At 40.8% G+C, this 24,350-nt stretch overlaps 2 protein-coding genes across 5 annotated transcripts in view; one reads left to right on the top strand and one right to left on the bottom strand.

Moving 5' to 3' along the window:
• The window catches only part of SUFU (SUFU negative regulator of hedgehog signaling), an 86,722-nt gene extending 62,953 nt beyond the window's left edge, over window positions 1–23,769 (bottom strand). For 3 of the 4 annotated variants that reach the window (XM_063132567.1, XM_063132570.1, XM_063132568.1), the window contains exons 1-3: window positions 23,594–23,769; window positions 13,252–13,386; window positions 3,188–3,324 (exon numbers count right to left, since the gene is read on the bottom strand). In XM_063132567.1, the coding sequence (XP_062988637.1) occupies window positions 3,188–3,324; window positions 13,252–13,386; window positions 23,594–23,751 (430 nt within the window). In that variant the 5' untranslated portion in view covers window positions 23,752–23,769. The remainder of the gene's footprint in view (window positions 1–3,187; window positions 3,325–13,251; window positions 13,387–23,593) is intronic. The other variant, XM_063132569.1, reaches the window with a different exon arrangement.
• Window positions 16,633–18,539, top strand: LOC134402317 (gastrula zinc finger protein XlCGF52.1-like). The gene is made up of 2 exons (XM_063131709.1): window positions 16,633–16,712; window positions 17,297–18,539. Exons 1-2 carry the CDS (start codon window positions 16,633–16,635, stop codon window positions 18,537–18,539), a joined length of 1,323 nt encoding a protein of 440 aa, XP_062987779.1.
• Window positions 23,770–24,350: the final 581 nt, after the last annotated feature.

The raw sequence follows: 24,350 nt of genomic DNA, 5'->3' as shown, positions 1-24,350 counted from the left end.
ATAGAACTATGCAATCTCAGTTTGGACACAAAGTGGGTAGAGAAGCAATCTTATTAAAACTGAAACATCTGGAGAAATTTCACAAGCTGAAGGAATAAAAGCTGTAAAAGTTGTTTTAAAGCACTGACAAATGCAAAGATTATCAGGAGCATAAAAGACTGCTGTAGCTTTGTACTCTCAAGGATGAATTCTTGAAAGCAAAGAAAAGACAGCTATTTTCATTCTGTTGGCAAAACTTTAAAAGATGCTCAAGCTTTGTAGTTTCACGAAGTCCATCCCTTCTATAATTCTTTCAAATATATTTCTGATGATTCACCCAAGTAAAATACTTATCCAGCCACTCAAGCCTATCAGTGGGGAGGGGGGCAGGCTGGAGAAAGAAGAGAAGAAATAACACTGTTCAAGACCAGGGGTTGAAATATTCTAACAGTAATCAACAGCAAAGGCTCTTATGTAAAGTTCCCACAAACTGATTATCTACCTGGATTCTGAAAAACATTAAGTACTTCAGAACCTTTAGGCTACATTTCTTAAAAATGATGAGTTACATACCAATTTATTGAGCTTAAGCCCTAATAAAACCATTGATGGTTTAAAAACAACACCATGAAAGAGGGTTAAAAAACATTTACTAGAATCAAATTTTAAAGAGCCAATCCAATGCAGGAATTGGAGAACACTCAAGAGAGTTAGGTGCCAATGTAACATTTTAAGCAACTGAGCAATCAGCTACCTGACTTCTACAAGGACATATATAAGTCTATTTTTAAAATATTCAGACATTTTCATATTAGACATTTTTCCACAGTTACAGAATTTTTCACTGCTGAATGCGTGCTACTCAGGCTGCAGGGTTACAGAGTACAGCTCTGGTGGTGGCAAAAATATCCTGAGCCAATCCCTAAATTGAAAATCTAAAAGGACTGTAACATGAATAAACCATGATATGCAGCTGTGACACAAGCTTTCATTTTGAAAGTTTAAGTCCTCATGATTTCTAAGGAATATTTATAAAAATGACTTGCACCAAGTTTAACAATAGTAGAGAAGCTAAAATCACTACCCATATTGGAAATGTGGGTGGGTGTTGTTGTTTTTTAAATTGTGCTTTCATTTAAGCAGGCCTGCACATGCGTGCATGTGTAAGTAACAATGCAAAAATATGGCAATGTTTTAAGGATGGTAAGACAAGTCATGGATATCTTTCACAAAGAAGTTGGCTTCATTTCTACATTTTTAGAACCTTAGTCAAGTCATTTATTTTGCTTAAATATATTTCACCTTATCACTCTTGATTATTCACAGTACTTAATGAGAATGAGATGATTAATAATGTTTTAATATCTGTAGATCTTGCTGTATGAAGGCTCTTAACCCAATAGAAAGGGATATAGGCCAAAATCCAAGCACTGTTAGTGGACAAAATTGCTGCAATAGAGGAGCACTAGAGGAGCACCATGCCTTTTGTGCAAGCAATGGTAGACCATTTTGTAAACCTACGATCTGCAAATGGTTGCACGAGTGGTACTTTAGTTTGATATTCCCCTTGCACTTTGCCAGTGCAATATCACTTGTTATGCGGAATGACACTGTTAGATAAAACTCACTGTATGTAAGATACATTACAGAGGAATTCTTAATTTCATTCTTGAAGATTAGGCACCATTAACATTTTGTTGACCATTATTAGTACTCTTGTAGGCAACACATCTGGAACAAAGATTTACATGAATGGGGGGGGAACAATTCATTCATTAACTATATAAGTATAAACATATATACACAATTGAAACATGAGCCTCTTTGGCTCAGGGGTCAAGATAATCGTCCCATTAAATTTTACTCAAAATAAATCCAACCCCAGGAAGAAAATATTGCTGAGACTTGAGATCACTGAATCATGCAAGCTTACTGCCATCCAATCTCAACAAGAATATATTGAAATTTAGGAATATCAAAGCAACAAGGAAGATCCAATAGTGAACCAAATTAAAAACACAAGTGGAAAATACTTCTCTGGGCAAAAGTGAAGGTGCCACAATGAGGGCATTTTATAAATCTGTGTAAATACAGTGAGGTAGTTTGGAACATTAACAAATTTTCTGTGTAGATGTCATATTTAATTGGGGAGAGATTACTGTTATTTATGTACTCTTCCTTTCGTTTTCCTTCCCACTTTACAAATTGTCTTTGGTTTTCAGATTGTAAGCCTTCAGGCAGAGTGTCTTCGTTTTAATTTAGTTACTGTACAGCACCTAGTGTTTGCAGCACTTTAAAAATAATTATTAAAGACACCTATGCAGAAAAAAAGAATCAAAAACAAGTTAAACACATTAATTTGTTTTTGAAATTTGACTGTCAAATAGTATGGGGTCAAGGAGCTGAGTAGGTCTCATAGTATATTAGGCTTTGGCCAGAGAAAGAAGCCTTAAACATTGAGATCCATGCTTTTCAAGTGAGAATTAAAAAGAGACTACTACTCCATCCCCTGTTTTTGTATTAACAATAAATAAAAACTTTTCTCTATTGACCAGTGCAGAGATATTCAAAGAATTCTGGAAATCTAAATAGAAAATTTGTCTTTTTTTTAATGCACTGCTATTACTTAAAACACATGAAAAAGTGAGTTGGCAGTGAACACAAGAAAAATATACAAGATGAATCAACATTCAACCAAGAAGGAAAACAATAGAATTCTGTTTGTTGGTCTTGATCTCCTTTGATTGCACTTTCTACAGAGTATAGATGAAGGTGACTAATCACAGACAACAGACGTCTGTACGCAGCAAAATAAGGAAGAGTTGGATGTTAGAAATAACCATAGTTGGATGCCACCTTGGTCAACTGACTGACCAAAAATCACCAAACAAGAATCATGTCTGGTATGTTTGCAAGAGCAAACCAAGTTATCCACAAATCTGGGTTTTTTTATGCAGTTATGAAACAGTCTCAAAATGCCTCACCTGTATAGTCCCTCACCATATTTACTATTTCTTTTCCTCCTAGGAAAAGAAATATTTGAATTATTATTTTCCTGATCAATCATTCAAAAATTCACAACTAGAGTAGTTAGAAGTATAGGAAATAAAAGCTGGACATCTCAGACAAGGCATGTTGCAAAAACAAAAACGAAAACAAACACACAAGAAAATCATAAACCTTTAATGCAAAACGAACCACTTCGTACCTGATTGGAAGACGTATCTGGCTAACCCTTGCATTAACTCTGCTGGCCATGTGGGTGGCGCAGATTCCCCTGTTTCACGCTTAAGTCGAAATGTCAGTTCAAATCCAAAACCACTTGGCCCATCTGGTCCAGTAAACCTGAAGGAAATTAACCACAAAAGGTTTCACAACAAAGCCTCAGAAACACATAGGGTTACAATTCCACTGTGCCATTTACAGGAAAATCGAATACAGGTCTACTCAAACAAAAGACTTGGCGGGGTGGGGATGGGAATTCAGGGGACATTCCCCCCAGCTTCCCAAGTATCTTTTTCGATTTTTTTCTGAAACATTGAAAAAATTAAGCAATTTTGGATTATGAAGTATTTTCTTTAGGAATGATGAATAAAATGTTTATTCTCCAAAAAATATGTCTATATTCTGCTTAACAAGAAGACTTTTTTCTAAGATTAGAGATGTAAAATTTCTGGAAATGTGAAGCTATTGAGGAAAAATGTCTTTTTCATCCCACATACTTATTTCTTCTATTCTTTATTAAAATTCTTGATCTAATATAACTTTTTTACTAAATGTAAAAAATGACATTTAGAGATCCTCCATGTCATGCTCAGTTTCCCAATATGTGACTAGAATCATCGTATCATAATATGTGAAGAAAACGTGTGTTCTTAACTGTTTGGGTTTTGCTCTACAGAGTCCTGTGCTTCTGGGTTTATTCTGGTTAGGTGCTGTAGTTGCCAATGGGGCTGTTAGATGTGGGTCGTGAAGCTTCTGAGTCATGTACAGCTGCCATTTCGAATATGCAACCCCTTCCTGGGGGATGTCATGCTGTGCAAACCCAGTAAGCATGGGTTATGTGAGGGTTAAACAACTCTCACATAACCCATGATCTTTTTAAAGTTTGTTTAATACTCACATAACCCATGCCAGGTTCGCACAACATGACAAACCCCCGTGCCAGGATTGTATATGCCGGGGGTCCCCAATGCAGCACCCATGGGCACTTCCAATGGCTTCCTGAGGGGGTCCCCAATGAGGCACCCAAGGGCACTCACAAAATGTTTATTTTTTAATTCCCCCTCATTTTTTAATTTACATACATATATTTCTATATATCCACAGAAATGTATACATATGAAATGCATACAACCTTTACCAATTATATATAGACTTCAACAAAAGTGGACCAAATAACCGATAAGGGGGCATCTTATGGTGGGGGCAAGGCAATGTGATAACATAATGCCTATACTGCGTCAGCTACACTGGTTATCAGTGTGTTCCCAGCCCAATCCATGTGCTGGTTTTGACCTTTAAAGCTCTAAACGGTTTGGACCAAGTTACTTGAAGGACTGCCTTCACCCATATCAGCCTGCCCAAACTTTGCACACAGGAGAGGACCTTTTCAGCAGTGGCTCCACACCTTTGGAACAAACTCCCATCAGAGATCCACCATGCATCATCCTTGCAGGCTTTTAAGAAGGCCTTAAAACATTTTATTTTACCGCAGCATTCTCATGCTACGAGTACTGTTGCTGCTATTGCTATTGTTGTTCTTCCTGATTTTATTGTTTTTAATTGCTATTTTATTGTGATCGTGTTTTTGTTGCTTTAAATATTTTAACTGTTTTTATGTATTTTATTGTTATAAGCCGGCTTCTGCCCTAAAAGGTGGGCAAGAAATGTTTTAAATCAATCAATCAATAAAATGCTACATGCTACAAATAACCTTAAGAAATTCACCAAGCTAGACTTTTCATTAATAAACCTCCAGGTTTCTGAGCTTTCTAGCTCAGAATCAAAGTTCTTTGCCAAAATGTATGCACTCTCACTTTAGTAGGTTATTTCCCCCATATTCCAGTGCAAGCAAACTGCAGTACTGAAAGATACGAGAAAACTAATCCTCACCGGGTAGGGAAAAGAGTATACTGCACATTTACCCACAGGTGCTCCTTGCTTAAAAAGTAAACATATTTATGCACATGATCACTTGGAAAAAATTGTGTTTATGACTGGTAACTCTATTACCATCCCAGCAAGTAAGGTACAAACAGCACTTCAGGCCAATTTTCAGTGTAATTTGTATTTGGTTTTCAGAGGCTGAAGTGCCAACATACATACCACTGATGGCTTTAAAACAAGCCAGGAAGCCTTTTCAGACAGTAATCTGTATGGGTACTTTCCATGCTAGGGTGCTACAGCATCTTGATCTCCCACATAAAAAGGTGAGAACCATAAAACTTGATTGCCCTTTGTAAATGGAAAGGCAGTGTCTACATTTTAATCCAAAGAAAGAAGGATTGAGCCTTAATTGCTTTAACATGCTAATGAGTAAAGTGTAAATATTTTAAAGATCTAAAGAACATTTCAGGACTATTTATAAGCAACTCTAAGATACATACTTCCTTCTACATTGCTGAAAACTAACAACTCCCAATATGCTTCTAGCATATGGAACCTGAAAATGAAGCTATACTTGTCATACTGCCAAATTACATGAAATCAATAAATTAAGGCATTTACTCTACACTATTTTTGGTCCCTTAGGCTCAAACTACAGGTTACATGGGAGTTCCCAGATTCTTTCCTCCACAGTGTTTTGTTTATTGTAATTCAAAGCAGCATGCCCTAAACTGCCCTGAGGGGGAAAAGGGCAGGCAAGGAAGAGGCTGCTTAACCATTTCCTCTCTGGTTCCTTTCCAGCTTGTAATCACCGGTTCACAAAGTTGCTTTTTCACTCAGAGAGAAAAAGGGTGCTATCACACCTACTTTTTTTTAAAATCCAGTTTTCATCCATGGTTTCCCCTTCCGTTTCCTTAGTAAGTCAAGTGCTGGGCACTTTCAGGTTTGTGCGTTGTTGCGCTCTTTCAGCTGGAGCGCTACTATGCTGGTGAAATCTCTCACCCCCGCCCCTTGGGAAAGGTTTACAGTGGAGGAGGAGCCAAGGTTTGTTTTGCTCATTTCAAAGGGTGGGCAGATGAACAATCATTTTAACCAATTTCTTTTGTAAAGGTGGTCAGTTCCCCTCCTTTGCTCCAAGGTAACCAAAATGCTTACATCTGCCTAAGTTTTAAAGATAAAGAGATCAAACTTGGCATGGTGATAGCTCTTAAGGAGGGATTTAGCCACCCCAAGTTTGAATCAGATCAGTTCATGCCATGATTTTAATGATTTTTAAATGGAAATTAACATAAATGCTTACATCTGTGTAATTTTTAAAGATAAAGAGATCAAACTTGGCACAGTGATAGATCTTAAGGGGGGCTTTCAGCATGCCATGTTTGAATCAGATTGGTTCATGCCTTGATTTTTAAAGAATTTTTAAATTCCCCCCTCTTAAATCCTTTTCCTCATAGTCCACCAGTGTGAAGGATCGCTTTTCCTTTCCTTTAATCATACGAAGCTCTGCATCTCCAAGTTCATAAACTACAGATCTGCTGGTTCCCTTACTCAAGAGTAAATCCCATTGATTTCAAATGCATTTACATCCAAGTCATACTAAAATCAGATGAATGCTTAACTTTGAGTAAACCCCATTGAATAGAGAGAGACTTACTTCTGAGTAAACAAAAGTAAGACCTCATAAGTAAGCACAGGATTGCATAGCACTTCTTTCAAGTTTGCTGTTTTAGACTCTAAAAAAAAGCTTCAACTGCCCCATGTCATTGGGAGAGCGAGTGGCTTGCTAAGTAAGGGGAATCGCTAAGTAAGGGGAATTTCTGCTGTTATTTCCAAAATGTGATCAGATATAACAGCAGGGATCTGTCTTCCTGCCTCCTTCCCAAGCCTCCAGTAGCGTCCCGTGGGCAGGGTTTTGGGAAGGGCCTTACCCAAGGTCCCATATGCTGGATGGTCTGGTCTGATGGACTACATCTGTCCATGGGACAGAGTACCCCATCCTCACTATTGGTGAAAAAGAGGCTTGGAAGGATGATTTTTGAGCTGAAAAATGAACAGATGGAAAAGGATTAAGCACAGGGTCTCCATACTGCTTGGATGGCTGGGTTTTATCCAAACTCTAGCCATGCTATCTAGTACCCAGCTGCACAGTTACCTGGCCCAAATTCCCAAATTCCCTTAGAAAAAAAACCCCAGAAAGTATTTTGAGCTCCTGTAGAACTAGAAATGCAAGGCAAAATGTGTAAGCACATTTTTCTTCCATTGTTTTCTAAGAAACAAGCCTGCTCATCCTTTTCAGTGTTTCAACCAATGAGTAAAATCGTATCTATGACTGACATTTAGGGAAATAGTGCTAGCCATTTAGTCAAAAATAGAGTAACACATCCACTGACTGGAGAAGTTACTTCCTGGTTTATTTTGAAGACTTTCTTGGATCTTCCCTGATGGAGAAATGATTGCTGCCTATAGAGAACCATTCAGAAATTCAGGAATGTATTTCAGCTGCTATTGGACAGTAGCATGTCTACCCAAAAACAACAGGTAAAAGCAAAGACATGAGTTCATGGTCTTTCTAACTCAAGAATAAGCGTGATTTTTTTTAGTTAAAAAAATTAAAAAAAATACTCTTTAATACCAATGAAGTTTATCAATATATTGCTTGGGGAGGGGGCGAACTTCCCACCCCCCTCCTCCTAATCCCAGGTTCCATTCCCCAGCTGCACAGTTCTAAAAATTAGACAAATACATGAAGACTGTTAATCAGGATAGCTAAATGGAACATCTAGAGCAGCACTGGGCAACCTTCGTTTCCCTCAAGGGCCACATTCCCTTGGAGGGAATATGTCAGTGGCTGCATGCCAGCAGGGGCCGGGGCCAGGGCCATCCCCACTTCTTCTGCACACCCCAGCATTCTTCTCTCTTTCAAATGCACACATAGGGATGCCTTTTGAAAATGCAGATCCTGCCAGATCTGTGCTTTCCAAGCCCACTTCCTCCCTATTCAAATGGGGAAGGGTAGCCCCCTCCCTGCTCAAGAAGAGAAGGCTTTGGAAAGTGTGGATCCAGCCAGATTCATGCTTTCAAAGTGCTCTTCTACCCTGCTTAGGGGCTGCTTCCTCCCTGTATCTCAGGAGGCTGGGGTGGAACCTGCCAAAAGTGCCATGGTCCACATGTGGCCCGCATGCTGCCCTCTCCACCTCTAAAGACAATGTACCTCTAAATACCGGCTGCTGGGAACAAACAACAGGGGCGGGCATTTGCCTTCATAAACTACTTGTAAATGGGGCTGTTGGCATGATCATATAGCCCACCGTAACTTATTTTAAGCCACAGTGGGCTGCAGAATGTGCAGGCACCCATTTTGAATATTCAAGCCACAACTGCAGCATGTCGTGTCGTCCAAACCCGGCAATAATGGGTTAAATACCCCTCGCAGAACCCACCCCGTTGGCTTTGGACGGCATGACAAGCCACAGTCACAACTTAAATTTTTAGGATGGTGCTCAGGGGAGCCATAATGAGCCATGGCAAACTTGTGAACCCAGTCAATGTCCCAGAAGCATCCAGCTGGCCACTTTTGGAAACATGATACGCAACTAAATGCCTCCCTGCTTCGATCCAGCAGTTCTCTTATGTTGCAAACAACCCGTCAGAAAGATGTAAATAGATCAAGGCTCTGAAGGGAATATAAGTAATTGTTTTAGGGTTGAATCTGATTTTTGGCTCATAATATGCATAACTCATTTTTGTTGCTATATTCTTGTTCTGAGCACTTTACTCCTACATCCAAGTGCCCCTGTGAGCTCATACACATTTTTTTTAACACATGTGCAATACTAGTCCATCTATGTTTCAATTCCTTCTGGACAGTGTCCAACATCAGACAGTACCCAACTTAAACCAATAAATATTTCTAATATTTTCTCTTATTACTCTTACATGGCACATTATACAAACTATATCAATTGGGGAGGGAGGTTTTTTATTTAATGGGGGTGGTGTTTTTTCCCCACACCTTCACATCTCTAAAGGAGGTTTGATTGGGCTTGACTGGACCTTGCCTAGTACCATTGACAACATGGCAAGCCTTTTTAAATATGCACTTGAGACCTGCCAATGTGTGTGCTTGAATTGGAGAGATTTCCTTTTGGTTGCTGCAGACAGGCTGACTATGCTAGAAGGACACATCACCCTGGGATGCTCTGTATGTGACAAGAGAGAATCCATGGAATGGAGATGACAGCTTACTGGGGATAATAGATTCTTAAAGAGACAGGTGTGCTACGGTCAGCCTGTCTTCACAAGATACAAGTTAGTTAGGAAACAGGCAAGTGATTAGCAGCTTTGGAAGTTCAGAATATTGAAGAATGTGGAAACGAAGCAGGAACCAGTTTAGGTCATGGTAACACAGAAATTGAGTAATTAGGAGGTACAATGGGATGGGTGCTAGGAGTGTAAAAGGACAGGTTAGACACAGTAACCAAATCTCTAAAGACCTCGGGAAAAAATCATAAAAGGGGACCTGGAATTCCTACTTCTAGTCTAGAATGTGTTCGTCCTGCTGGAAGCACAAAATGTTGTCAGTATCTTGTAGGGTAGCAAGAGAGCAAAGAAGACCTAATTAAAAAGCAAGGAGATCAAGAAGTAGCAAAGTACCAACATGCTTACATCTACCATCCAAAGAGAAGAAATAAAAATCCATGAGACATTTGCCAGGTTTACTATTCTCAACAGCTAGCCCCTCTTCCACCCCCAAATCCTATTGCTCTGCATTGGGAAACTGTTTTACATAGGAAAGCAGAAAGGCTTATTCCCCAAGGAAGCACATGCAGATATGCTGCAAACTGGCTTTGCCCTGAGCCAAACATCGTTACATTCCTTTTATTAAAAACAGCCCTCCTTGTAAGTTCAACTACTGTGCTGTAAACATAAAACAAGTCTCCCTCCACACTTCAAAAACAAGTCTTTAATTCCAAAATCTTTAACAATAAGGATGTGTTTTAGTTCCAGGGATTGTGTGTGAGTTTAAGCAGTGCAAGGCAGCCTCTCTGTAGGTGGCCTGTCTCTTACATTAACTACCTTAAACAAATGACATTTTAAAGACAAACACACACTAGACCAAAAAAAAATAAAAATCCACAAGGTGGCCCTGGCTTCAAGGGAGGTCTACCACCAACAGAGAAAAGGAAGTATGGAAAAGTGCCTTGATACTATGTATCGGAGATATGTGGCTGAACGTTTAAGATGCATAAAACTACCCTAAGCAAATATGTATGATCAGAGATCATTTATTTTCTCTATCCTATATAATTTCCTCCCTCTTGAGGGGAAAAGACAAAAAGAAATATATTTTGAGTAGAATTCGGTGGATAACATATTTTGGATTATAAAACAAGCATTTTAGATATCTTCCATCAAAATGGTCAGAAACATTAATTATTACATTTCTATAAGTCCAATAGCCAAAGCTCTCTGGGCATTTCACAACAAATATAAAACTATAGTATAAAATACAAATGAAAACAAAATAAAACCTAGTAGCAGACAAAGATTTAAAATACAGTAAAACAAAATGTGTTTTAAACAGATGACAGTATCCTTCGTCTACACATATGCACCAAAACTGAAGAAGCTGCCTCTTCCAGATATACTTAAGCAAAGAATCAATTTGCAACAAGATTAATTTCACAGCTACAAACTCCATTCCGTACTGAAGTTTGAAGCTATTACATCATAAGTGCTTTTTGCCAAGCATTTTTGAATGCACAAGACATCTACCATGAGGAATTCTTCCATGTTATTACAGAGCTATTTTGTAAGCAAACAACCACCAGCATTTAAGCAGAGTTAGGAAAGCCACACCCTTCTAACTGGAAATAAATCAGCAAATAAGGAAACACAGGGTACACTTCACTCTTGGCAGGGTTTTATTAAAATGAAAAATTAAACGTAACCTTCACACCTCACATGCTACATCTGTTTCCAATTCCATTATTGATATATAATAATATAATATTCTCATTTCAAATACTGTGAGCATTGTTGCACTAATTAGTGGGCATGATCCTGCTTTTTTAACACAAGGTGGGCATCAAGGAGTAGCACCTGATGACAATGTGTGACTGACAACAGGGAATGGATTTCTAACCTTTACTGTACTATGAATATGTCCTGACCTGAGTGCTAGATAGACTGAAGTACAGCTGACTCCAGTTCAAATAACCTGTGGCACCACTACACTAGGTGCCATGACCAAGACATTTTGTGGATGGCCAATCTGGCACTTCAGTGCTGAGTATATTCAATCCTTAAAGATGAGGTGGGGGTGAACCCAGGACTCATCCATCTCAATTACCTATTAAGTCTTGGGCCAAAATGAAACACATGATGTTTATATCAATAACATATTTAAATAAAGTATTTTATTTAAAAAATACTTTTAGGCTGCCTTTAAGCTTGGAAACCTCTCAAGGCAGCATGCAAGGTAAAAAAAAACACATGCAGACTGAATACAACAAAAATCAAAGAATAAATATAAAAGCTGCAAAGAAGAGGCCTGGCCAACTCGCTGATGGAATCAGATGGCTACCACTGAGAAAGCCCTCTCCCTTGTATTCACCAGCCTAAGCGGCTTTGGCACTAGGCAAGTGAGGAGGGCCTCTGTTGATGACCTCAAAATATGGGCAGGCTGTTACAGGAGAAGGTGGTTCCTTAAGTAACTTGGGCCCAACTAATTCAAGGCTCTAAAAGGTTAAAAACAGCACTTTAATTTGAGCTCAGATACACAATGGCAACCAGTCAAGGCCAATGTACAGCACATTGCAGTAGTCCAACCTGGACGCCACCAGAGCATGAATAACTGAGGCAAGAGCCTCCCTCTTCAGATATAGTCATAACTGCTGTACCAACCTAAGCTGGTAAAGAAGTACTCCTGACCACTGCCACCATCTGAGCATTCCCAGTTAGCACAGAATCCAAGAACACACCCAAACTGTGAACTTGTTCCTTCAGGGAAAGCAACCCCATCAAGGACCAGATATAATCTTCTATCCAGATTAGTCGGTTTCCTAACCACCATACTTCTGTCTTGTCTGGATTATGTCTCAGCTTGTTTTCCTTTATCCATCCCAAAACTGCCTCCAGACACCTGTTCAGGAGTTCAACTGATCTGAAATGAGTTACAGTCTATGATTCAGAGAATGCAGAATGAAATCTTCAGGGCTGGGGTCCACTAGCAACACAGCAGGAAGGAAGCTGGTTGCTAGCAAAAAAAATTTTTTAATGAAAAATATAAACTTAAAAAGCAAATGGCTGTAGTTTCTGCTTAAATGCACTGAACAGCAGTAACACATGTTCTCATTTAATATATAAGCCTTAGAATATTTTTACATGGACAGAATTCACACTGAGATAATCCAGAATGAAATACATATTATGATTATTCTGTAAATGTGAAGAACACAAAAATTTTCAGACAATTGCTTAGCCGGCAAAAATTAAAGAGCATCATCACCCACCAACTGCTTACATGCTGTTCTGCCATGCTTAACATTTACACATGGTATGAATTCTGTTAATCTGATGCAACCAAAAAAAAAAGAGTATGTTTGTGGCACTTTAACAAACGAACTTTATTGACTAAACCCCACTATATGAAATGTTATTTTATATGAAACATTAGGGGGAAACCTATAAGCAGTGGCACCAAAATCCATAAAATGCAAAAGGTACTTTACGTGACATTTCCATGGAAAGGTACCCAGAGAACTTGGATTATTGGATGGGTTAAAAGTACAATAAACAAACAAACAGTAACAATTCACTACAGCAGTAACAGGCGATAACACATTCTTCCTATTCTTGCTATGCTAATTTAACACCTACAGAGGGAGAGGATTCCTAGGTCTCCTGAGCCATAAACAAACAAAATAAAACTTGCTGATAAATTCTAGCTCAGCAGTATTACACTGAAGCCTTCCTCTATAGTTCTTTAGTAGCTGTAGTACTTTCAGGTCAGCAACCATATGTCCTGTGAGATGACAGCACCTTCTGAATTCTGTCATATAGAACTATTTTATCTGTGTGCATGCATGCATGCTTCTTCTACTATATTTTCAACTGCTTCAGAAAGTCACAATACACAATAAATAGAAATTGAAGACTTACTCGTGTACTCTGTTATCACCATACAAGTCGCTTAATCCAAAGCTTACATAGTGCCAATGCTCAGGAACATTTTGGGTTGGACTTCCCAAGTTCCTGTACATACTGACGTAGTCCAGAGGATCAGGTCCACCTAACCTATATAAAAAAATTAAGACAAAAGTTGCAACTCAGTACTGGAAAACAAATGGATTTAAGCCAATGCATATTTACCACCACTCCATTCAACATCAATAAACCCATTTCCTTCTTTAAATTATTTAGGCCGCGCAGGTAAGAATTTTGCTTTGTGTCATCAGAACTCCATAGTTGCTGTCATTGATCTTGCAGTTCTGCACTGTTTGGCCTTCCTAACATTTCACATACTTTGTTTTACTGTTTAAACATGAAATGAAAAGCAAGCCTGCAAAGATGCTCAGAAGACAAATACCTCCTGTTCACAATAAGAATGAAAATTTACATGTGACAACCAGATCCCTTCAAATACTAGAAGCTAAGAAGATCAAAAAGCCTTAACAAAAACATGTATTACATGTTTAAACTGAGTTTAATTAAACCATTTGTCTTAATCACCCTTCAAATGTTCATAAAACAGATCTATAGAAAGTGTTATCTAAAGAAAAATCAAGGGCAATATTTATATACACTAGTTAAGTTCAGAAATGGACACTAGTTTTCTCCCAAATCTTTTGGCTACCAAGAAAAAGCTCCAGAATATTCAGTTCCACAAAATAATTCATCTGCCTCCTCCTTAATCAAATCTTAGTCAATTAATTGTATGAATTTTAATCAATGAAGTTTGCATATATTTGCAAATAAGTAAAATCAACTGTTCTAAAGCATGAACATACTTATTTTTCTTAAGACAATGCACACATGTCACAGTATGCACAATCTTAAAAAAGGAATTCCTTGCTATAATAAAGAAAAAGAGGAGATGCCTCAGAAGATGGTGCTTGCTACCAGCAGTTTACAAATATTAAAAAGAATTGGTATTAAAAAGAATTGGTATTAAAAAGAATTGGTATTAAAAAGAATTGGGCAACAGAATTTTTTTAATAGAATCACCACTTTAAATCAATGGGCAGAGCAATCCTATGGTCCTTGGAGAGTGTCCCAAGGACCATAGCATTTAATGGATTCCCCTTCCGAGGCTGTAGACACCGCTTCAACTTCAGAAAGGGGACTATACAATACAATCCCACCACCTCCCCACTGCTGTGGAAAGAACTGCAGTGCCTGCTTTCCGAGGTCAGAAAACCAGCTTCAGAGGACCTCATAGAAGTCAAATGGGGGGGGGGGGCATTCTATCAGTGGGGTGGAGAGAAGAATGGCCCAGATATGTAAAATCCACCTGCCCTTCCATCCCCACCCCCGCCAGGGCAGCTCCTCTAGACAGACCCATCTAGGAAAATATTTAAATGGAGGATGGAGAAGCAAAAATCGCCTTCATAACTCTTCCTGCCCTGCTGGCAACAGCCTGGTAGGGCATAAGATACTCAAAGAGACCTCAGAGATAGGACGCTTCTGTCTAGTGGGTCTCAACTCAATTCGGTTGTGCGCTAATTTATTCAAATAAATTTAATGTAACCAATTAAACACTGCATCACTACTATTTATGCTCTAGGAAGTCATTTGAATCAACTGTTTTTTCTAGCACACCCAATTTCTTATGATCATTTGTTTAAACCTACAAGAAAATACACATTTGCCAGTTGTTTCTGGATTTGATTTAAAGAATATGCATGAAATTAATATGCATGAAATTTAATCAGACTCATTTTCTGAGCTATAGCTACCACAATCAGCTTCAGTCTCTGCTTCAATGACAGTGCCCCCTAGAGGCAGAAATGCATCTTGCTCTTGCATTTGAGAGTTGTAGTCTCAGTTTGCAACCTAGAACTCGCTTGTCCTTGGTGCACAGAAATTGTAATAATCTGAAATCATTTGGAGAAGTAAATATATGAACACCTTGTCCTAAACATTTTATTCATCATGCTAAAATAAAACATTCCATAATCTATTTTTCTTCATTATTTCCAAAAAGATTTTTTTTTTGGGGGGGGGGAATAAAAAAAAGAAGGCCTTGGGGAAAAAACACCATTCCCCCCCCCTAATTTTTCCAGTTTTTTTCCATGCCTTCACATCTCTACCCTAGACAGATATATATGACCTGTACTGAAATGGGCTTTGAACAATTATTTATTCCAAACTAGTTTAAACTGATATTTAGTAATTAATTGCTGCTAGTTTTAATTTCTGATACTAGTTTAATAGCTTGTTATTCCTTCTACCTTCAGCATTTTCTATTTTTACATAGGCAAAGAAAACAGTTGTTACAAGGAGGAAGTGGAAGAGACAACTTTAAACAAAGCACTGGGAACTAACTCCTCACGTATAATCAGAACAAAAAGGCTCTGTGCAAATATCCAAAAAGATGCACCTTTAGGAGGCTGAAGGAGATAAGCATCCCTAAGAACGTTCTAAACAGTAATATTTGGACCACCAGATGTCAGTCTCACAGCTTTTGTTGGCAAACTGGCTGCAAACTACCCCTAGTGGTATTTTTATACCACTGTATGATGAAGTAGCTAAGGCAACACCACTTACTTTAGGTGAAACAGGAGCATATTTAGCTGTTCATGACTCTACTGCAAGCAAAAGTTTCCAGACTTTCACCAACATACGGTTATTGCATTCTCTAGTTTGTATTTAATTTTGTGCGAAGGTCACATCTGTACCAATTGCCCCAAAACTGGTTGAGGTCACATCCATGCCCTTAGTATTATCCAACAGAGAGAAACTAAATTGTGGTAGGAATAGGAGTACTTTAAAGGAAACTTTTTAAAAAAAGGTATTATCTTAACTCCTATGCTGTTTAGGTGAATGTTACAAGTATAGCGACCATTCTTCCCCCTCCCAGGTTAACTATGTCCAGAGATTCATAAGCTCAGTTCAGACAACACGTTTCTCAATGGTGGTATTAGAACTCCATGGTGGACAACCATTGAGAATTGTGTTGTCTGGCAGAAAAACTCCACCCACGATGGAGTTTTTTTTAAAACACTCCATGCTGAATATCCACACTGTGCAGAGGAGAGCCCTCCACACAACATGTTGCATGTTGTGTGGAGGGCTCTGTAGAGTTTTCCATTGAGTTTACTTTTCACACTGGCTACAGTGTGGCAGGACCATCGTTGCCTCAAGAGAGAAACCGACAACAAAGAAAGGAGACCTTTCAAGTTCTGGTGGGAGCAGAGATGGAAAAGAGAGTGAAGATGGAAGAGCAAAACTTTGCTGGCCCTGAGGCAGGAAACGTTTCCTGCAACATCCAGGAAGGGAGCAGTGCAGAGCCCTGGGAAAGGATAGCGCAGAAGAACCAGCATGGGAGCAGCACCAGCTCAGATGTGGAGCGCCAGCGCTTCAGGGAATTCTGTTTCCAGGAAGCCATGGGGCCCCGAGAGGTTTGCAGCCAACTCCACCACCTTTGCCGCCAGTGGCAGAAGCCAGAAAGGAACACCAAAGCTGAGATGCTGGACCTGGTGGTGCTAGAGAAGTTCCTGGCCGTCCTGCCCCCGGAGATGGAGAGCTGGGTCAGAGAATGTGGAGCGGAGATCAGTTCCCAGGCGGTGGCCCTGGCAGAAGGCTTCCTCCTGAGCCAGGCAGAGGACAAGAAGCAGAAGCAGGGAGTGTCTGCCAAAGTATGCACAGATTTCCATGAGGAAGAGAAGGCTCCACTGGGCACCACACAGAGGCCGCTGGACAGGTGGATCTTGCAGGAGAGCGACGGAAGACCCTCCTCACAGGGGAATGAAAAGACCCACAGAGAGAGTGAACCGATCCTGGAGGATCCTTCTAGGCCTCCTTCACTTTGTGGTGGAGTGGAGACGGTTTCTGTGCAGCCAAAGCAGGGTCCAGTGACCTTTGAGGAGGTGTCCGTGCATTTCTCGGTGGAGGAGTGGGCTCTGTTGGATCCAGGCCAAAGGGCTCTGCACAAGGAAGTCATGGAGGAGAATCATGGGATCCTGGCCTCTCTGGGTGATCGCAGGGAGAGCAAGGAAAATGGCATAAACCAGAGAAGGAGAGCTGAAACTGAAGAGAAGTGGGGAACCAAATCCATTTCTTTGGAAGGGTCAGATGTCTGTAAAACTCCAATACCAGGAGAACCAAGCAATAGGAACATTCACAATAGGAAGACACAGAGGAAAAGCTCTCAGAATATAAAGGCTCAGAAGATTCACCTTACCAAATGTCAACCATTTCACACAGAAGAGAACAGATTTCAGTGCTTGGAGTGTGAGAAGCAATTCAATTTCCTCTCGCAACTTAACTTGCATAAAAGAATTCACTCAGGAGAGAAGGCGTTTAAATGCTCCGAATGTGGAAAGTGTTTCGCTACAAGCGCGAGCCTTAAAATCCATCATAGAATCCACACAGGGGAGAAGCCCTATAAATGCTTAGAGTGTGGAAAGAGCTTTAGTCAGAGCGGCCATCTTGGGTTTCATCAAAGGACTCACACAGGGGAGAAGCCCTTTGAATGCCTAGATTGCGGAAAGAGTTTTGCTTGCAGCACACAACTTAAGCGACATCAAAGAATTCACACAGGGGAGAAGCCCTATGAATGTCCAGAGTGTGGAAAAAGCTTTAGTCAGAGCGGCCATCTTGGGTTTCATCAAAGGACTCACACAGGGGAGAAGCCCTTTGAATGCCTAGATTGCGGAAAGAGTTTTGCTTGTAGCACACAACTTAAGCAGCATCAAAGAATTCACACAGGGGAGAAGCCCTATGAATGTCCAGAGTGTGGAAAGAGCTTTAGTCAGAGCGGCCATCTTGGGTTTCATCAAAGGACTCACACAGGGGAGAAGCCTTTTGAATGCCTAGAGTGCGGAAAGAGTTTTGCTCGGAGCACACAACTTAAGCGACATCAACGAATTCACACAGGGGAGAAGCCCTATGAATGTCCAGAGTGTGGAAAGACCTTTGCTCAGAGCACGAACCTTAAGCAACATCAAAGAATTCACACAGGGGAGAAGCCCTATAAATGCTTAGAGTGTGGAAAGAGCTTCAGTCAGAGCTGGCACCTTAGACAACATCAAAGAATTCACATGGGCAAAAGGCTGTTTGAATGCCTAGAGTGTGGAACAAGCTTTGCTCACAACATAGACCTTAAGAAACATCAAAGAATTCATATAGGAGAGAACCCCTACAAATGCCAAGAGTGTGGAAAGAGCTTTTCTCAGAGGGCAAACCTTAATCGACATCAAAGAATTCACACAAGCAAGAAGCCATAAAAGTGCTCAGAGTTTGCTGGTTTTAAATTTTGTACATCTATTTTTTAAATTTTCATTGTTTTTAACTGTTGTAATCCGCCCAGAGAGCTTCGGCTATGGGGCGGTATATAAATGTAATAAATAAATAAATAAATAAATAAATACAGAGTTCCCTGGCAAGAGCAGCAAAAGGAGTGAGTGCCCCTCTAGAAGAGCCATCAGAACTGGGTGTTTGTTTGTTTTTTGTTTTTACAGCAATGGCTGATTGGATACCATCAGGAGGACCGGAGGAGAAGAAAGGGCAGAGAAACTGTCAAACATTGCAATAGATTTTACTCAACTCCACGTTAGCTCACAGTCACACAAAGGTGGAGTTAGAAATGTCGCATGGGGAGTATCTCCTCAAAACTCAACCACTGAGAGGAGCTTTCACACTGTGTCGACTAACATGTTGTCTGAACTGAGCCATACTGTAAACAGCAGAAGGACTCTTGTTTTTCCCCACGTGACATCCCAGAAGGAAAATATATTACTGCATAGTTTAATTCCTAGAGTGTTTGCAAGAAGTATAGCAATAAGACATCCCTTATAGAATAATTTAAGCTAATGCTACTTATCTACTTATCTTAGACTGTGTCAATCATTTGGGGTTATCATTTTCTCATGTAAGTGGCAAAACACAAAAATCTATAAAAAGGGATGAATGTTACAGGGGCAAGTCACATGTAGCAAAAGTATTCAGCAGCAAATTAAATGTGAGTGTGTGGATTAAACAACCCAAAGTTAACCCAAGGGTTGTTCTTAGGTTAACTTTGGTTCGTTTAACCCATGAATTACCCAAAGGTTCAGATATCACGCTAACAATCTACAAAGGGGATGTTCATAGGTTGTTGCTGCAAACTGCATGCCGCTTGTGCACAGCATGCATTCCCACCCATCTTGAGTTAATTAACCCACGATTTGCTGCTAAATACCACCCTTACATGTGAACCATGTCAGTTTAAAATTCATCCACAGCTAAGCTAAAATGACAATTTTATTATTTATTTATATGCTCAATTATATGCTGCCTTCTAGCCCACAGTAGAGGATCTTTTACAAACCAAGTTCAAGCTAGAATGATTGAATTAGCCAGTTTCACAGAAGGTTGCTAAAGAGATCACAGCCCAAAATACCATTTTTCTGATACCTCTAAACATAAACTGCGAGAAAATCTTAGTGAAAAATTGTGAAGTATACAATACTATGCTAGTTCATACTGACAAATTAGGTTTCCTATCCTTATGGGCTTCATAATCTCATTTCTGTTTGGGGAAAAAAAGGTCCTGCCTATTATAAAAGAAACCTAACTGCATAATATTCCCCAAGGGCATCTTTTTAAATCAACAACACCTAGTGTCACACTATAGAAGGAAGTACCAGACTCAAACTGGGAGCTCAGTGAATCAGACACTGGGACTACTAGTCAAAGAATGGAACAGGCAGTTTCAGCTGGGACATTCACACCATAATCCTCCTGGTCTGGGAAGTCAGCAGAATTAGAGGGTCAATCTGATAACACTGGTTAATATAAAGCTCTCAGATCTTCTGCCTTTGTCTGCCTGGGTAAGCAGTCACTGAAGGAGGTCAGCCGTCACTGAAGGAAGTCCTCCCTCTTGTCTCCAGACTACTGGCCACAAGCTTTCCCAATTACTGCCTGCCTTGGGCCCAAGCGCCTGGCAAAAACGACACAAAACAGCAGCAGCAGTACTCCCACTCACAAATCTTTGCAAGACAAAGCAAATGGCATGCTCCACTCCCAAATCAGCCTTTTATTCCCAGTGGTGTAAGTTTTCCAGAAAATTTTGTACTGAAAAAAATTCAACCTGCATCGGAAAATATTCTACTGCCCTAGAGCAGGACAACTCTTGGCCCTCTAGAAATTTTGGCCTATGGCTTGTATCATCCCTCACCACTGGCTATGCCGGCTAGCACTGATGGGAACCATAGGCCAAAACATCTGGAGGGGCATAAGTTGCCAACCCCTGCCCTAGAGAGACCTAATTTAGCATGTTTATTTTACTTATATTTAGTAAACAAAGCTTTAAAAATTATAAATTTGTTGTCTCAAATTCCTCTCAAGGCTAATACACCACCTCCCATGGCTTCAAAGCTCTCCCAAAATTTCAACCCAGAAAATTTACCTCAACAATTAAAGTCCGGGAAAAGCCAAGCCACATAACCTATCACTGTAGCTCAGGCCACACTTTCCTTTCTCTGTATCAGATTCTCCACCACCACCAAAAATCTGCTCCATAATGTGCCTATGATACTTCATAAACCAGGCTTCTACAACTTTGTTACTCACATCCCCAATATTCATAGATACCCTTATCCAAGCTCCTTCCCGAAGGCTAAAGAACTCTTTCCCCTTTCCTAACCAACTCCTCATTATTTCCCTCTATTCTTACAATGGCCCATTTGCAAAGCCTGTCTCCCTAAAGAAACAAAGCTGATTGCTAGGAGATGCAAAGTCTCCTTGCATCCCTCCCCTTCAAAGCATACTGTAGGCCCATGATAAAGAAACATCTGGTGCTCTCCAGATGTTTTGGAGCACAACTCCCATAATTCCTGACCACTGGCCCTGCTGGTTGGGTTTTTATGGGTAATGCAGTCCACTGCTAAGGAAAAAATATATCAAATGGATTCTGGAACTTGGAAGTTTGTTCCCAGGAGGACTGAATGAGGAGATACAATTTCTTTCCTTATTGTGATTAAGCTTTGGATTTCCCCCTCTGCTATAAAAATTAAAATTGTGATAGTTGCTGGGAAGTGTACTACAGCACTGTGGGTTTTACTTTTGGGGGATAAGCCCTAGAAAGAAACGTCTGTGCCTGCATTATTAAAATCAGATTTATATATACATGTTTCTGTATCATATGAATGTACAGTGACAAAGAGTTTTTGTTTAGTGCAGGAAAATATTGGTTTAGTTTTAGTGGATGTTGTTTTTAGTTAGTTTTATTTACATTTTACATTGTTTATAAATACATTCATACAAGAATTTTATTTGGGAATTTTCTTGTGCTTAAAATTTGTAGTGTACTTGTGAATGTATGTAGTTGATTAGTCCATTGTATTTTTATGCTGTTTATCATCTGTAGGTATGTGTATAAATCAGTATTATACGGAGCCCTGAGGAAGGAGGCTATCTGCAAAATGCTGGGCACATGTCACAAAATAAACTGCATTTCTGTGATCTTGTATCACTTTTGTTTTTTGTATACTATTGGTCCTTCAAAACAGCTACCTACTTTTGCCGTAGGGTATATCTAGCTTGCCTTACAAGTGTACATGCCTGCTGTAGCCTAATACATATGTCCTGCAGTCCACAAACTCAATAGCTACCTACAAATGAAAAACATACTCTTTGCAGTCAACATGACATAACTTCCAATGCACTTACTGAATATACACACACATGCAATTTTTCTTTGTACTGATTTTCTATCCTCTTGTCACCAATGTTCCAGCTTGCTTCTCATCAAGAAAGTATACCAGCAAAACAACCTATCCAGCTTGAAAGCATAGCTGTGTGCAAGATCAAAGATCACCAATGAGCTGCAAGAGCAAAGTAGGCAGCAAGCCAAGCCAAGTAAGGAATAGGAAATGTGTATAGGAGATGAGCTAGGATACTGGTGAGGTAAACTGGGAAATGGGCAGGCAGATGCTGGCCAAAAGGAAACAACATGTATGTGTTGAACACATATGCACATGTTACATACGTGCACAGATGAAGCAAGTCATGTAGAGTTTGTACCTATGTGCAAACAGTTGCCAAGCATGTTGTCAGTGCATAGTTAATAAATCCTTACCTGTTTGAACACCATGTGTGTCAGAGCAGGCTACAGAGGCACATAAGACCAATTAGAGAAAAGCAAAGATTAAGGCAGATAAGGAAAAAGAAAACTGAAAACAACATAGGCAGAAAGAGACATAGAGGGAAAGAAACACAAGGGTATGCCAGAATCATGTCACAAAGCTATTACAATGGCTTGAGCCTAATACAGAGAGCCACCTCGAAACCTATGCACCCACTTATGAAAAACGTAAAATTGGCAGGTGTTCAGTACTTACAGTGCTTAATAAAAGTAGAGATCTTTACCTAGAACCTTCACTGAGAATAAATATGTTGGTTAGTGTTCAATGGGGACTTGGGAGACCTGGGTTCAAATCCCCACTCAGCCATGAAGTTTGCTGAGTGATGTTGGGACAGTCACTGACTCTCTACATAACCTACCTCACAGGGTTGCTATGGGTATAAAATGGAGGAGGAGGATCATGTACACTGCCTTAGGCTCCTTAGAGAAATGGCAGGATATAAACGTAACAAATAAAGAAATATACTCTTAGGGAGAATACTTAACATGTCAAAGTTTATGAATGACTGCTTTCTTAATGTACCTCACCTGCCAAGCCTCACCATAACAACCAGTCCCCATATAGCTCTGCCTGCTCCATAGCAAACCCAGCTTTCCTGCCATTCATCACACATACCAGATCAACCCCCACCTCAATACAATATACACCAGTTCATCAAGATCACAGCCAGCCTTTAAAACCTATGTTCCAACCAACATCTAAATCCACATATGCTATGGCCAGCTCTCTGGCATGGTGGTACGTACACCTTTACACTCGACAGGATGCCACCCTTGCCTCTCGGTAATACTAAGCTACCCTTCGCCAATGCTGAGACCCATCAACTCTTCCCCCTCTAACTAAAAACAGCCACCTTGAATACCAGAAACACCCATGAACCCCAAAACCTTCCACCACATGGCTATCCCCAAAACCTCCCCACAACGTACACAAACAACCTTAGCCAGCCTACCAAGCCCAGAACGACCTCAGATACCCCCACATTCAAGGAGCCTCAACCCTTCTTCCTAATTAACGCAACCAATGCCCCACCCCAGGCGCCAAACCCCTTTCAGGGGCCCCATCCCCAAAGGCCTCTCTCGCTAGGAGCCCACCTCCCAGACCCAGAAGCGCCGAAGTCCTCCTAAGCCCCTTCTCCCCCATGCTCCACTCACCAGTATTTGAGGATGGCGGTGACCTGCAGGGGGTTGGGCTGCTCCGGGTACAGTCGCCGGCATTCGCCATAGATGCCGTGCAGCCCCGGGGGGAAGAGTGGGGGGAAGGGGCCCGCCGCGGGGCCAGGGGGAACGGGGGCGGCGGGGGCGGTCTCCATGAGGGGAGCCTGCAGGGAGAGGGCAGGCGGGTAGCGAAAGAGAGAACGGGACCGCGCACGCTAGAGAGCGGGGGTGGGCCGGTAAAGGGAAGAGGCAACCCCAGCCCCACCACGCAAAGCCCCACACGGCCGCTCCAGAAACTCCCTTCACGACCCCGGCCCGGCCCAGGCAGGAGCAGCGGCGGCGGCCCCCTCCCGCTGTCCCGATAGGCAGACGACTTCGCCAATCACAAAACAGAAACGGACAGGGCTCACACGAGCCCGCCTTCGCCTCCACACGGCCTTAGCCCCTTCTTGCGGAGGCGCAGATCTGACACCTAGCGACGCCTACTTGCCACTGCCGATTCCTTCCTGCCGGGACAGAGGGGGCGGGGTCAGGAAGGCAGGCAGGCAGGCCTCTCTCTCCCTCCCCCCACGGCAGCTTGATGGTCTGCCTGGCTGTGCAGGACGGTTTCAAACCGAATCAGACCACGAATATACCGCGGGATAGCCTTTTATTTATTTATTTATTTATTTATTAAATTTATATACCGCCCCATAGCCGAAGCTCTCTTGAGCTCCTTTTATTGGCATAAAGTTCCTTTATGCGTAAAGCGCTT

This window comes from Elgaria multicarinata, chromosome 8 (genome assembly GCF_023053635.1).
Source record: "Elgaria multicarinata webbii isolate HBS135686 ecotype San Diego chromosome 8, rElgMul1.1.pri, whole genome shotgun sequence".
Lineage (NCBI taxonomy): Eukaryota > Metazoa > Chordata > Lepidosauria > Squamata > Anguidae > Elgaria > Elgaria multicarinata.
The sequence above is the reverse complement of the archived record's forward strand: the minus strand, read 5'-3'. Positions and strand labels throughout refer to the sequence as shown.

Bases quoted from the DNA above. Each gene is read 5' to 3' on its own strand.
- LOC134402317 (XM_063131709.1), top strand. From the start codon at position 16,633: ATGGGAGCAGCACCAGCTCAGATGTGGAGCGCCAGCGCTTCAGGGAAT. The intron at 16,713-17,296 runs GTTTGCAGCCAA...GGGTGATCGCAG, and splicing joins AAGCCATGGGGCCCCGAGAG to GGAGAGCAAGGAAAATGGCA.